Raw genomic sequence first — 13168 nt, forward strand, 5'->3', positions numbered from 1 at the left:
TCTACCGTGAAAAGAACAAAATCTTTCTTCTTCACGATCAATTAATGTTGGGACATTGCTCCAGAAACTGTTGGTTTGGGTTTTTCTAACAGGGATTATGGGATTAGATGCTTTTCGCAGCTTCAGCAGAAGTTATTCCGAGCTCTAATTTCCCTTTTCTAATTTCTTCAGATCTTTTGCTCACCTCACGTCGTCGATAAGCAGCAGTCTGTTCTCAGCATTTCATTTTAACTTCTTTCCTTCATTTTCCATAATCCTGCTCTCCAGCAGACCTTCCACATCGTAGTTTTCCTTCGCATCCTGCTGCTATGGGACCGAATGTTTGGCATTTAAAGCATCATTCAACATTTTCACATTGTAGCTCATGTAACCAATGAAAACCTTACTGGGTAATTGCTCTTCTTTAGATCTAATTAACACAGATAAACTGTCAGATCTTTCTCCGTTTCTTGTTGTTTTTAACCGTTTTGCTATTTTTACTTTTTCACCACTTATATTTTCTAGAATCTCTTTCTCAGATACCTTTAGAGGAATTCCTCCAATGACCCCCCTGCTGATCGTTTTGTTCTCCACCAAGCTGCACTTAACTCTTTTCCCTCCATCTTGTTAATCCGTTTAGTTTAATCAGTTTAGTTAATCGTTTAGTTTTTCCTTTGCAATTTCTAGATTGTTCATCTCTAGATTGTTCTGAACTGATCTCCCCTTCAACTTATCTCTATTTTTTCAGCTTTTTCTCATTTTTTGATTCTATTCTCTTCCAATCTTCTTCTTTTTTCACTATTTCCTTCTTCCATCCTACAAGAATCGCTTCCTGTTCCCTCGCTACTCACGACCCAGAACATTTATCCACAAGCGGCTTAGAAACACGCGCCATTCACCACCTCGCCCATGTTTTTTATTGGCAGATGGTCAAAGGAGTATTTATCACCACCTACCAGACTGCATCATCATCAATGATGACTTCACTGCTAGTTTTAACCCAACTTCATTATGTTTTCATTCTCTTTGCATTTGTGGTTTCAAGTCAACTTTTGTTTCTGGAAACAACCATGGTGGCCAAGCGCATACTAGGTTATTTTTAGAAAAAGTCTTATCATCTAACTCATATATTTTTGCCCATTCATCTCCTGTCCAGCCGAAGCCTTTTGTTGTAAATTCCCTCACACTACGCATGCTTGAAGCGACAGTGGAGAGGAAAAACTCCCTTTGAACAGGAAGAAACCTCCAGCAGAACCAGGCTCAGTGTGAGCGGCCATCTGCTGAGGCCCACTGGGGTTCAAGTAGGGTGACCAAACGTCCGTATTTCCCAGGACATATCCGTATTTCACGTCCTGTCCCGGGCGTCCCGGGTTTTTTTTAGAAAGTGAGGAAATGTCCTGATTTTTTTTAAATACCTTAATTGGACCATTATATTTACAGGCACTAGGGCCCTGCGCACGACGCTGCGTGTGACGTAATCCCGCCTTCCCGCAGGCTGCAGCGGGATGTACTTGCAGTGCGGGCAGCCCTGTTCTTACTCAGAATATAGATTGCGTGGCTGTCAGTACGCCAACAACATGCAAGAGTGCAAATATATGTTTACCGACGATTTACAAAAGAGTTTCCCCGCTTTCAGACCGGATCGAGACAAACGGAGGCCTTGTGCACAGTGTGCAAAGCAGGCATGTATGTCTCGGTGTCTAATGGAGGTGCAAGGAATCTGAAAAGCCACCTGGACACCGAAAGTAAAGATAGTCTATTGATATGTTTGTTCGTTTTTGGTACATTTTGAGTTATTTTTGCTACACAAGAGGTATTTTTTGTTAATTAGCTCATTTGTTACTTTATTTTTTTCCAATAATCTACAGAGCAGACATTATTTCATTCATTGCTGAGGCTGAGTATCATCTGTTATTGGGAGTTAAGAGTTATTGTTAACTTTTATTGTTAAGTGAGGGATGTTTAGGTGAGACATTATTTCTTTCATTGTGCTATTCATTCATTACAGGAATTGTTAAGGATTTTTATTAAATACATTTTGAATGAAATTATCGTTTGTTATTGGAGTTACAGCTGTTGACTTTTACTGAAAAGCATTTTTAATAAATCAACTCTAGATATAGACATCTCTATGCATGGGAACAGAGATCCCGACCCCCCCACCCACCCCCGCTCCAAGGTGTCCTGGTTTTCCGAAAGGAAAATATGGTCAACCTAGTTCAAGGAGACAGAAGCAGACATAGAAAAAGAAGCATAGATACAAAAGGCAACTGTCAACCAGCTCCACAGGCGGCCCCGTCCAGGAAACACACAGCCAGGCAGACGAGCTCCGAGCCAGCTCCCATGTCAGAGGATGAAGAGAGCACATCCAGTTAGTCACAGTCAGAGAAACAGGACTACACTGGAAAACAGGCCGATCTCCAACATCTAGAAACAAAGGTGTTGATGGCAGCAGCACAGCTGATATTTCTCTCCAGGATGGAGTCACAGCCAAACAGGAACAGACCAGATGAAGCTACTATGAGAAAAAGCAGAGAGAGCAGAACGTTAGAGATTGAACTAACAGATTCTGCAGAGTGGGAGAATAGAGATAGAATGAAGCAGAATGATGAAAAAGGGGTCCCTATGTCCTCCAGCAGTCTAAGCCTATAGCAGCAGAACTATAGAGATAGCTCAGGATAACCTGAGCCACTCTAACTAGAAGCTTTATCAAAAAGGAAAGTTTTAAGCCTAGCCTTAAAAGTAGACAGGGTGTCTGCCTCACGGACTAAAACTGGTAGCTGGTTCCACAGGAGAGGAGCCTGACAACTAAAAGATCTGCCTCCCATTCTACTTTTAGAAATTAGGAATGTGTTTTTTGTTTAAAGGAGCTACATACAAGCATTGATAAGAAGTGATCTAGTTTTCTAAAAGCTTCGTAATGAACAATTTCACTATTGTTGCTGTTTATTCCTGGTGAAACTGGAGTCTGGTGTGAGGGGCGGGTCCACTGTGGACAGGCTGTCCGTCCATCACAGGACGACATGAGACCTTCAGGTTCAGAGGTTAAATAAAAGCACTGGTTTTATGGGTCAGATTATTGGTTTTTATCGAGAGTTAAAAATACGTTAGAGCAGCTTTCAAAGTCCATCTAATCATTAAAGTCTGCTCTGATAAGGCCCATATGTTCACAGTCTAAAGCCTCCTCCATCAGCAGATCTGTATCAGGGAACTGCTGCTACACATTAACCAGGGTAACCTGCTCAGGTGAGACCCGGCCAGCTCCTGGCAGTCGGACTGAAGGTGAAGATGAGGCTGCAGGTCTTCCTCGTGCTGCTGGCGGCGACCTGTGCGGCAGGGACGCCGGCGAAGAGCAGAGAGAAGAGGAACAAGCTGCTTCTGGTGTCCTTCGATGGGTTCAGGTGGGACTACGACCAGGACGTGGACACGCCGCACCTGGACCAGATGGCGCTGGATGGGGTCAAGGCCAAGTACATCACCCCCCCGATGCTGACTATGACGGCTCCGTCCCACTTCACCACCATTACAGGTAAACACTCCTTTATTCAGGTCTAACATGAACCGCAGCTGGAGGCTGAAACCATTAAAATATGCCTGTAGGGCAGGCATCCCCGAAGTGGGTCCCTGAGGGCCGCTGTCCAGCAGGTTTTAGAGGTTTCCCTGCTTTAGCACAGCTGATTCTGATGATTGCCGTCCAGAAAAAGCCTGTTAATCATCTTTTCAATGTAAATCAGCTGTGCTAAAGCAGAGAAACCTCTAAAACATGCTGGACAGCGGCCCTCAGGGACCCACTTTGGGGATGCCTAATGTTGGGCATCAACTCCTTAAAGTCGTAGGAAGCGGCCGTTCCAACCGTTACATTTCTAAATTCTCCCAGTGGTGCCCGACTTTACACGAGTGAATAAAGTGAATGTGATTGGTTGTTTATCAAGGGGGCGGAATTGTTGTGGTGGAAGGTTCGCAAGCAAGTTTGGTTGTGGCCGGTTTGTCGGAAGCATCTTGCTAACCAGTTAGCATCTTAGTGCTAGCAGGTTCCCAATGGGAAATTCCATTGGGACCAAGTAGCACTAAATTGGTGACTTAGAAACGACGCTGTCAAGGAACGCTATGGACAGCGGAAACATGCAAGAGGAGGAGAGTTTAGTGTCGGAGGTCGTGGATGAGTCTCCTCCGTCATCCATTTTTTATTTAGAGGAGGAAAGCGGGGACGAAGATGTTGTGGAAGAGGACGCCAGGGCGGCAGAAGCTTGGTTTGGTGTAGAAGGCTTCCAGCCGTCCATGTTTGAGCCCTTGCCTCGCAACGCTGCCAGTTCTGTTAGCTCTACGCCTGCCGAAGACACAGACGTCCATCCCCGTGAACACTGGGACGCAACTCAATGGGAAAGGAAAGGATTCTGGTTTAAACCGTTGCGTATATTAGCTGCGACAGATGAATCAAGATGCTATGACCGAAAACATTTGATTGACAGATGACTGTTGATATATGTTTGGCCGGATTTAGGTGTTCAGGCTGACGTAGAACTAACTGGCCTGAAAAATGCAGATTTTAAGACAGGATTTTTTTAAATAGCAATTTTCTAACTTTTGGGACAATCTGGTCTGAATCTGGTACATTTATATACGTGTCATCACCAGAACCCCCTCCTTCCATCATATTTCCCCCCTCCTTCACCAACGCTAATGGCTCCCAGTTCAGTTCAGAATTCAATTTAAAATCCTTCTCTATACTTTTAAACCTCTCCATATCGGTCAGACCTCCTTCACGTTGCCACCTTAGACCCTCCTCCTCCATCCACCTCACTGTACCCCCAGCTTGACTCGTCACCATGGGAACTCTGGAAATCACTTCCTCCCGACCTCTGCAGTATTGACTCTCTCCCCTTATTTAAAGCCAGACTCAAACCCATCTGTTCCAGCTCGCTTATCTGTGAATGCGCTGCTCCCTATCCATAACTGTTTTTATGTTTCTGTATCTGTATTTTGGTATTTTCATTTTTATTTTCTGTAAAGTCACCTTGAGTGTCCAGAAAGGCGCTGTTAAATAAAATGTATTATTATTATTATGTTTAAGCCAGAATTTGACATTTAAATATGATTTCCCTACGATTTTAATGAAAGGACTCAGAATATCAGCCAATCAGGACGACATCCAGCACCTCTCAGGTCCACTAACACATCTGGACCAGATCTTAACCACCAAAGATGCAGCTTTCAGACAATTTAGCCCAAAATTGGTGCTTTGGAAACAAGAATTTAGCTAAAATTATTTTTTTTTTATATCTGTTAAAGGAAACTAAAAATAAATGAAAACAAAATGTGGTTTTATTTCAGAGTTGAAGAATCTTTTGGCCCAGAATAGGTGAGGTAAGCACCCTTTATACTGCAAGTTACCGTTTTTTTTATCACTTGTATACCCCCCCCCCCCCCCCCCCCCCCTGTCCCTCAGTGACGTCTAGAAGCACAAGATCTATATCCAGCCTTTCAGCAAAGATCCTGCTGCATGGCTGTACATCTTATTTTAGCATTTGGCCAATTTAATGAGCCCTTGAATGATATATTACCTACTGGAAATGAAGTTATAAAAAAAAATTTAACAAGAAGAAAAGGTAAAAAGCTAATTGAAAAGTTATAAAGTAAAGTTAAAAAGTTAATAAGCCTAGTTAACAACTATATCTAGGTCTATAAACTAAAAAAAAAAATCAGCATTAATGCCTCTAAATTTATGTTGGACCAAAAAAAGTTTTTTCTTTCACTCTCAGAGTGTTTTTCCTTTATTTCTTATAAAAGTACTTTTGTTATTTTTCTTAATATATTTGGGAAAGTTGGCGTTTCTTGTTATTCATTTTTGCCATCAAAATATCCATATTTTTTCTATGTTCCAAAGGTAATAAGGTCTTTTCCTTGATTCCAATAACTCTATTGGCTTGAAATTTGTGTTTTTAAAGTATTTCACTGAGGCCCCTATAAAGGGTTAATCCTCCTCTGATAATGATCCAGTTCTGGTCCTAAAAGGAATCCAAAAATAAAACCTCCCTTTAGAAAACCCAGAGAGCAGTTTCTCCGGAGCGTTTTAAATCAGAGGATTATTAAATCTTTTCTTTAGCACGTTGATTGGGTTCAGGTTTGCTGTCTTATCAGCAACATCAGCTGTTCCGTGCTCTGATCGTCCACCTCTGACCAGGTGTGTTTTATGGCCGTAATATTTGATCAGATGTTTGTTCTGATGTCCTGATTCCTGCTCATTAAGCTGATCAGGCAGAAGAAACAATGAGAGTTCAAGCCTTTTATTACAAAATTAACATCTTTTTATTCTTGAATCATGAATCCACATAAGTTGCATTTCCTGACCTGAAAATATTTGAATTTAAATAAACTTTATGTGTTGCCCTTAATTCAAAAATCAACACTTATAGAATTAAACAAAAAGGTCAATGTTTTATAATGAAAATTAAATAAGCATCATTATTTCTGCTATATTAACAATAAATTCACTGCTGCAGAAATGTTAAAAATCCAAAGATTGGCAGCTAAACAACTAACTTCAAGCAGAGGGCAGGACTTTTACGCTGCACCGTTATGCTACGTTTAGACCGCATGTGATGAAGCTGCTAGTTTACATGCTAAGTCAATGGTTCACCAGCATCCAGGTGCATTAAAAGGTCCTGCAGCGTCTAGAGCAGCAGGAGCAGCACCTCATGAGCCTCATGAGCTTCTGAGGCTCAGGATGCACTGAAAAAGCAGCAGCTGCTGGACGCGCCTCATCAACCAATGAGAGAATCTGATCTGGGAGCTGGCAGGGAGTCAGACGCAGCGCTGCTGATGCAGAGCGCTATGATCACTCCTCTGAAACAGTTTATTAACGCCTAAATTAACTTCAAATGTAGAAACCTGCCGGCAGAATATGTTGGCTTTTATTATCCTGCTGCCTGCAGTTTGGATTACGTACATTAAAAACGCTAACATCTACTTCCAACCGCCATTAAAAGTAGGGGAAAACCCCAAGAGGCGAGCGGTGTAGGTACCAGATCTGCTCGGGGCCCCGCCCCTCCTTATGACGTCAACATGTGGAAACTCCACTCGGACAAACTACTGCAACCGTTTCTTAAGGATCGAATCTCTTTTGTAGTCCCAACATATTATTACCTATATTTGCTATTATTTTACATTTTATCAGCAATCTAAAGTAGCTGAAAGGAGAAAACAATCATTGTCAGTCTGGAAGGAAAGTTCTGCCTTCTAAGGCTGAGCTCTGCCATTTAATAAGGCAACAAATAAAGTCTCAGCTTATCTTTATTCTTTTATTAAGATTGGAGGGCAGAGGACAAAAAATGACTTTTTTAGACATTTTAGAGATTTTAGACAAATAAAACAGTTATTTTACCAGTAGAATAACAAACGGTTGTTGTTGAAACAAATTTAAAAGTAGTTTAGCTTAATATGGCTAACTGACGAGCTAAAAGAGGCTAACCTGTTAGCTACTCAGCACAGCTAGCCGCAGCGCTACCCAGCTCTCCTTCTTTATATCATGGTCTACTTTTTACCTTTATAAACTATTTTTTGTTCAGTTTTGTTATCGATCAAGTAAAACTTCATCGATCATTAGACACGCTAATGCTACAGAAGCTGTGATGTTATTATCGTTGTCTGGGCAACCACAATGTTTTACATCATGTGGCAACGTTCAGCCAATCATGTAGCATCACTGTCAGGAAGAAGAGATCAGGTGGGATTCCCAGTGACAGCGCAGCGCTGGTATGTGGGGGTCTGAGCGGCTCCCTCAGAGAAATCAACCTTGAAGGCAGGATGGTAATCTGGATGAACTGACTGCACAGACCATGTTTTCAGGAGGACTTTCTCACTAGAGATGCGCGAGAACGCTGGGACACTTTTCCAACCTGGATCCCCGCTCTTTTTCGGCCCCATGTCCCTCCATTGACGCACAAACTTTTCCCCAATTCCTCACCACCTCCGCTGTATCCAGACCCACAGCTAGTTCGCGATTGTCCCTCCTGCGCTGTAGCCTCGTGAGACCATCCTGATCTCGCGAGCTTTCAAGGTTTCACTCGCAGATCAGTCTGGAGACTCTCCGTTAAAGAAAATTTGGAGCCGTTCACCAAACGAATGTCCAATCAGCGTTGGCTTTGAGGCGGGTTGAGGTGTGACGCAACGAGAAGCGCGACAGTTCAGTCTAAAGAACATGGCGGCTTCAGCCCATGAAACTAGCGTTAGCGTGGCTATCGAGCAAGTTTTATGGGAATTACAGAGTATTTCTTCACTGAAAGAAGAGCAAAACACTGCTCTGGAGGCTTTTCTCAGAGGAAAAGATGTTTTTGCTCTTCTCCCGACTGGTTTCGGCAAGAGTTTGATCTATCAATTGGCTCCTCTTCGTCGTCGCTCTGTTAGTACGTCATATGCTTCGTTGATCTGATTGGTTTATTTGGCCCGTCTATCACCAACATAGGCCAATCAGCTAACCAGTATTTTCGCCCCTTCCCAAAATTACTTCAACGGAAGGTTTCCAGATGGATATGCGGAGCAAATCCATCCAGCGGAGTCAGGTTACCTGCGTTGTGGCGTTGAATAGAATAGCACAGACCAAGTTTTAAAATTTGGCATAAATCAAAAATACCTGTGACTGTGACACACTGCTGCTGGAGGATAACCAGACCTTTGCTGTGTCTGAACGTCCGCTCTAACCCCTAAATCCCTCCATCACTATATAGAGCCGGGACTATATAGTGAACTTTATAGTGAACTCAGTTAACTGACAGTTCGGATAGATGATCACTGTTTTTTGTTCCGTTGGTCACGTAGCTCCTCCTCCACTACGTGCTGCCTGCTCCATCTTTGTTATTAGTCACTGCTGTGGTGTAGCAACAGCCTATGGCGACAGCGGGCCGCTGTGACAGCGAATCCCATAATGCTTTGTGAGGAGAGCTCTCCGTGCAAAGCATTCTGGGATATATCTGCCTCTTCGGGTGCCTTTCTTTTCTTCTCGTACACTTCGTAGACACTTTTTCTCTTACGACCCTGGCCCATTTACAAAGAACTGCAGTGAGAAAGGTGAGCTTCAATGACTGTCTGAAACCGTAGCTCACCACAGATACACGCCCGAAAAAGATAGCTAACGGGACGAGCATGTAGGACGACCTCAAACATATCACCAGAATGATTGACAATTAGTAGGAGAAAGATTGTCCTCTATAGCTTTAAACTTTATATGACTGCATAAACATTTCAGTTTGACTCTGACCACCAGAGTGCGCTGTATTACGGCTGAACCACGGTGTTAAATGTCTGTTTTAGGCAGATGGGTAGAAGACCACGAAGTTGTCCACAATTTGATGTTCAACACCACAACAAACCTGAAGGTTCCCTACAAGCAGACCCTGAGCAGATCCGAGTGGTGGGACAACGGCATTCTGCCCCTATGGATCACAGCTCAGGACCAGGCGAGTCATCAGAACAGGGACCACAGAGACCTGCAGAGGCCCTGAAGGTCCAGGTGACCATAACTAAGGAGAAGATTGAAGCTCATCTGATCTTTTCTTCTTTCAGGGTTTGAAAACTGCTTCGTTTTTCTTTCCGGGAGGCGCCGCCACCTACAGGGGTCAAAAGGTTAACAGAGTTCGGCTTGAAGAAGCTGGCCACCCTGACGCCAACTACACGGAGTGGTGTCAGAACATCGACACGGTGATGAGCTGGTTCTCTGAGGAGGACTTTGATCTGGTGACCCTGTACTACGGCGAGCCGGACAACGTGGGCCACGCCAAGGGGCCGGAAACCGAAGACAGGAAGAACATCATCCAGCAGATCGACCGCACCATCGGCTACCTGAGGGGCGCCATTAAACGCCACAACCTGGACGACAGCCTGGACGTGGTCATCACCTCAGACCACGGCATGACCACCGTGAAGAAGCGCCCGCTGGTGGACGAGATCATCCTCAACAAGTACCTGAATCTATTTGAGCTCGTCAGCTTCGAGATCCTCGATTACGGTGGGTTCGGCGTCCTGACGCCGCGCCCGGGGAAGGAGCAGGAGGTGTTTGATGCTCTGTCCAACGCGCCAAATCTGACGGTCTACAAGAAGCACGAGATCCCAGAGAGCTTCCATCTGGGAAGAAGTGAGCGTCTGCCTCCCATCGTGGTCGTAGCAGATCTGGGATTCAACTTGAACTCGGTGAGTCTGAAGAAAGTTTGTTTCCTGGAGGAACGGAGCTCCTAACATTCAGCGGCCGTTCCAGATACGTTTCTTAGCCAAGACGTTTCGATGGAGCAGAAACAGAAAAGGTTTAGAACAACTTTTAAATTCTGGATCCTACAAAAGATATGATAGGGCTGCTCAGTGGGGCGGTGGGTAGCACTTTGCAGCAAGGAGATTTCGGGTTCGATACCTGCATGGAGTTTGCATGGAGTCTCCCTGAGCATGAGTCGGTTCTCTCTGGGTACTCCGGCTTCCTCCCACAGTGAATTGGGGAGTAAATTAACTGTTAGGTTAATTGGCTTCTCTATATTCTCCTTAGGAGTGAGTGAATGGTTGTTTTTCTCTGTGTTGCCCTGCGATGGACTGGCGACCCGTCCAGGATGGACCCCGCCTCTCGCCCGTAGAGATAGACACTAGAGACTGACATTTTTTCGGGATTCCCGCGGGATGGGAGTCAGTATTAACGATCACGTGATTGGGACGGTACAGGATTAAAGATTAACAGGAGCAGACGGGAGCGGGAGCAAACCAATAATAACTAAAAAAAACTAGGAATGATGCCAAAAAAATAAAATAAAATAGAAAGAAAAAACATCCAGTACTGGCGCCTCCATTTTGTAGTTTTTTTCCTTGAAGCCTACACTAATAATGTGAGTCAAAAAACTACACGACCCAAAAACCAACAGTGCTTCCGCTCTGAGTTTTTCACCTGCGCTCAAAAACAACAATGGAGGGACCAACAGTTACTACGGTTAGAAACAGGAACTTAACTGACCCTTCATAGAAATTCACATTCAATGAATTGGCAGAAATCTTATTGAAGACAACAAGAATGGGAGCAGGAGCGGGAGTCATTCTGAATGGGAGCGGGATGGGAGTGGGACGGGACAGGATTTAGATTTCTACTCTGGCCCGGGATCGGGACGGGACACCATTTTTTTCTGTGGGAGTGGGACGGGACAGGAGTGAAAATCCACTCCCGTGTCAGTCTCTAATAGACACCAGCACCCTTCGCCACCCCACTTGGGATAAGTGTGACGGGAAATGGATGGATGGATGAAAGTATTATACGGTAGTCTAGTTGTAAAAAAAAAAAAAAAAAAAGGGGGGAGTGTGGTGTTTTTTTTTTAGAAGCATACATAGCCTAATGAATATAGTCTATTAACCTAAAGCAACATACATGTTATGGTTGTTATGTGTCTAGTAGTTCCCATTGATTCTGCTTGTAAAGCGGGGAGAATGGCGCTAGGCTAACCGCACTGTGACGTCACTGCTGGAAGATGACAGGAGGGAGGGGCTACTATATTTGGACAAAAATGGCCGCTCCAGGACTCAGTCATCGCGATAAAAATTGTTTATTTTTTCGCTGATTAACGCTAAATTCATTAAATCAAGCAAGTATAAATAATGATCCATTGATTATTCATTGATTATCACAGGGGATGGATGGTATTACGTCATTTAAGAAGAATCTCCACTAAACTCCAGTACTGGTATTAGACATAAAGATATATCTACATTTATTTTTTTATTAGGTGAATAAAATCATAATATTAAATCAACAAGATAACAGCTAGTGTTGTATAAAGTACTGAAATCTGGACCAGTAAAAGTATAAGCCGCTCCAAAATATGACTTTGGTTAAAGTCCAAGTCACTGACTGAAATGTTACTCGAGTAAAAGTCTTAAAGTATCTGAAATGGCTCGAACTTAACTATAAGAATTACTGTAAAAATAGAAAAATTTATATTCTTGGAAAGTATTAAGTACTCCAAAATATACTTGAGTACAGTAGTGAAGTATTTTTACTTCGTTACTAAACAACACTGATAACAGGTAACATACTAGGTACTAGATTAGTCCCAACATTACAGGACTAAAGCCGAAACACTGAGATAAAAGTAATAACAAGAATAAAGTCCTAACGTTATCAGGAACATTAGGAGAATAAATCTGTGACAAAATGATAATAATAATAATAATGTAATAAAAAGGCAAACTGAATTTATTCCACATCTCTTCCACTGGAGATAATCAGCTTTGACGGCTCTATTAAAGCTTTAGTCTAATTAAATGTTTTTGTCTCCTAATATAATGACTAACAATCCTTCATGGATCCAAAATCCTGGTCCGGCTGCACTGCAGGTCCGGATGGGAGCAGATTTAGCCAAATCTTATTCCTGAACTTCTCTCCGTTTCTCCAGAGATTCGTCGTTTACATCAACAAAGGAGACCATGGCTTCCATAACGGAGAGATGGACATGAAGACCATCTTCAGAGCCTTCGGACCGAGCTTCAAGAAGAACTTTGTGTCCGAGCCGTTCGACAGCATCCACATCTACCCCCTGCTGTGCAAACTGCTGCGGATCGAACCCGCGCCGCACAACGGGTCCCTGGAGGTGACGGAGGCCATGCTGTGGTCCGGAGGTGAGTCTGGGTTCTGGTGGATCCGCCGCGTATTTTGCAGAACCATCGAAGCGTTATCGTTGATGGAGAACCTTCGGTTTCTCTGCAGGGGAATCCCAGGGAGCCCGGTTCTCCGTGGTTCTGCTGCTGCCCCTGCTCCTCTCCACCGCGCTGTAACGGACCCAGGACCAGACCCGGATCATGCCCTGACCGCCTACCTCCACATCCAGCAGAAATGGTACCGAAGATGTCTAAACAGGTCCGGGGATCCTGGTACCAGACCACCGCTGATCCGTTTGTTGAGTCGGCTTCATGATTCTGAATAAAGTTTCTCTTTGCTCTTCTTCTTCTGTCTCGAGTAAAATCTGTTTTAACGTGTTGGACCGAGACCCATTTGGATCCGAACAGGGTCAGAACATTTCAATCATTACGTCACAGAAGAGGACCTCAAGAAAGGAGCCATTTTAGGTTTCTGTACCTTCATGCTAATTAGCCGTAGCTGGTGGTCTGGATGGTCCGTTTCTAGAAGCAGCAGATATATCCCACAATGCTTTTCAAGAGCTCTCCTCGCAAAGCA

At 43.8% G+C, this 13168-nt stretch overlaps 1 protein-coding gene across 1 annotated transcript; it reads left to right on the forward strand.

The window, feature by feature from the left end:
* Window positions 1–3207: 3207 nt before the first annotated feature.
* On the forward strand, window positions 3208–12937 carry zgc:153896 (uncharacterized protein LOC569930 homolog). The gene is made up of 5 exons (XM_038304551.1): window positions 3208–3508; window positions 9286–9431; window positions 9538–10161; window positions 12390–12612; window positions 12701–12937. Exons 1-5 carry the CDS (start codon window positions 3268–3270, stop codon window positions 12766–12768), a joined length of 1302 nt encoding a protein of 433 aa, XP_038160479.1. The 5' UTR covers window positions 3208–3267; the 3' UTR covers window positions 12769–12937.
* The last annotated feature ends 231 nt before the right edge of the window (window positions 12938–13168 follow it).

Source organism: Cyprinodon tularosa, unplaced genomic scaffold (genome assembly GCF_016077235.1).
Source record: "Cyprinodon tularosa strain WSP-4 unplaced genomic scaffold, ASM1607723v1 ctg538, whole genome shotgun sequence".
NCBI lineage: Eukaryota > Metazoa > Chordata > Actinopteri > Cyprinodontiformes > Cyprinodontidae > Cyprinodon > Cyprinodon tularosa.

What these genes read in the sequence shown, in the direction of transcription:
- zgc:153896 (XM_038304551.1), top strand. Translation starts at nt 3,268, where the DNA reads ATGAGGCTGCAGGTCTTCCTCGTGCTGCTGGCGGCGACCTGTGCGGCA. An exon ending in GGATCACAGCTCAGGACCAG is followed by an intron (nt 9,432 to 9,537) that starts GCGAGTCATCAG and finishes TTCTTCTTTCAG; the next exon opens with GGTTTGAAAACTGCTTCGTT. An exon ending in GGCCATGCTGTGGTCCGGAG is followed by an intron (nt 12,613 to 12,700) that starts GTGAGTCTGGGT and finishes GTTTCTCTGCAG; the next exon opens with GGGAATCCCAGGGAGCCCGG.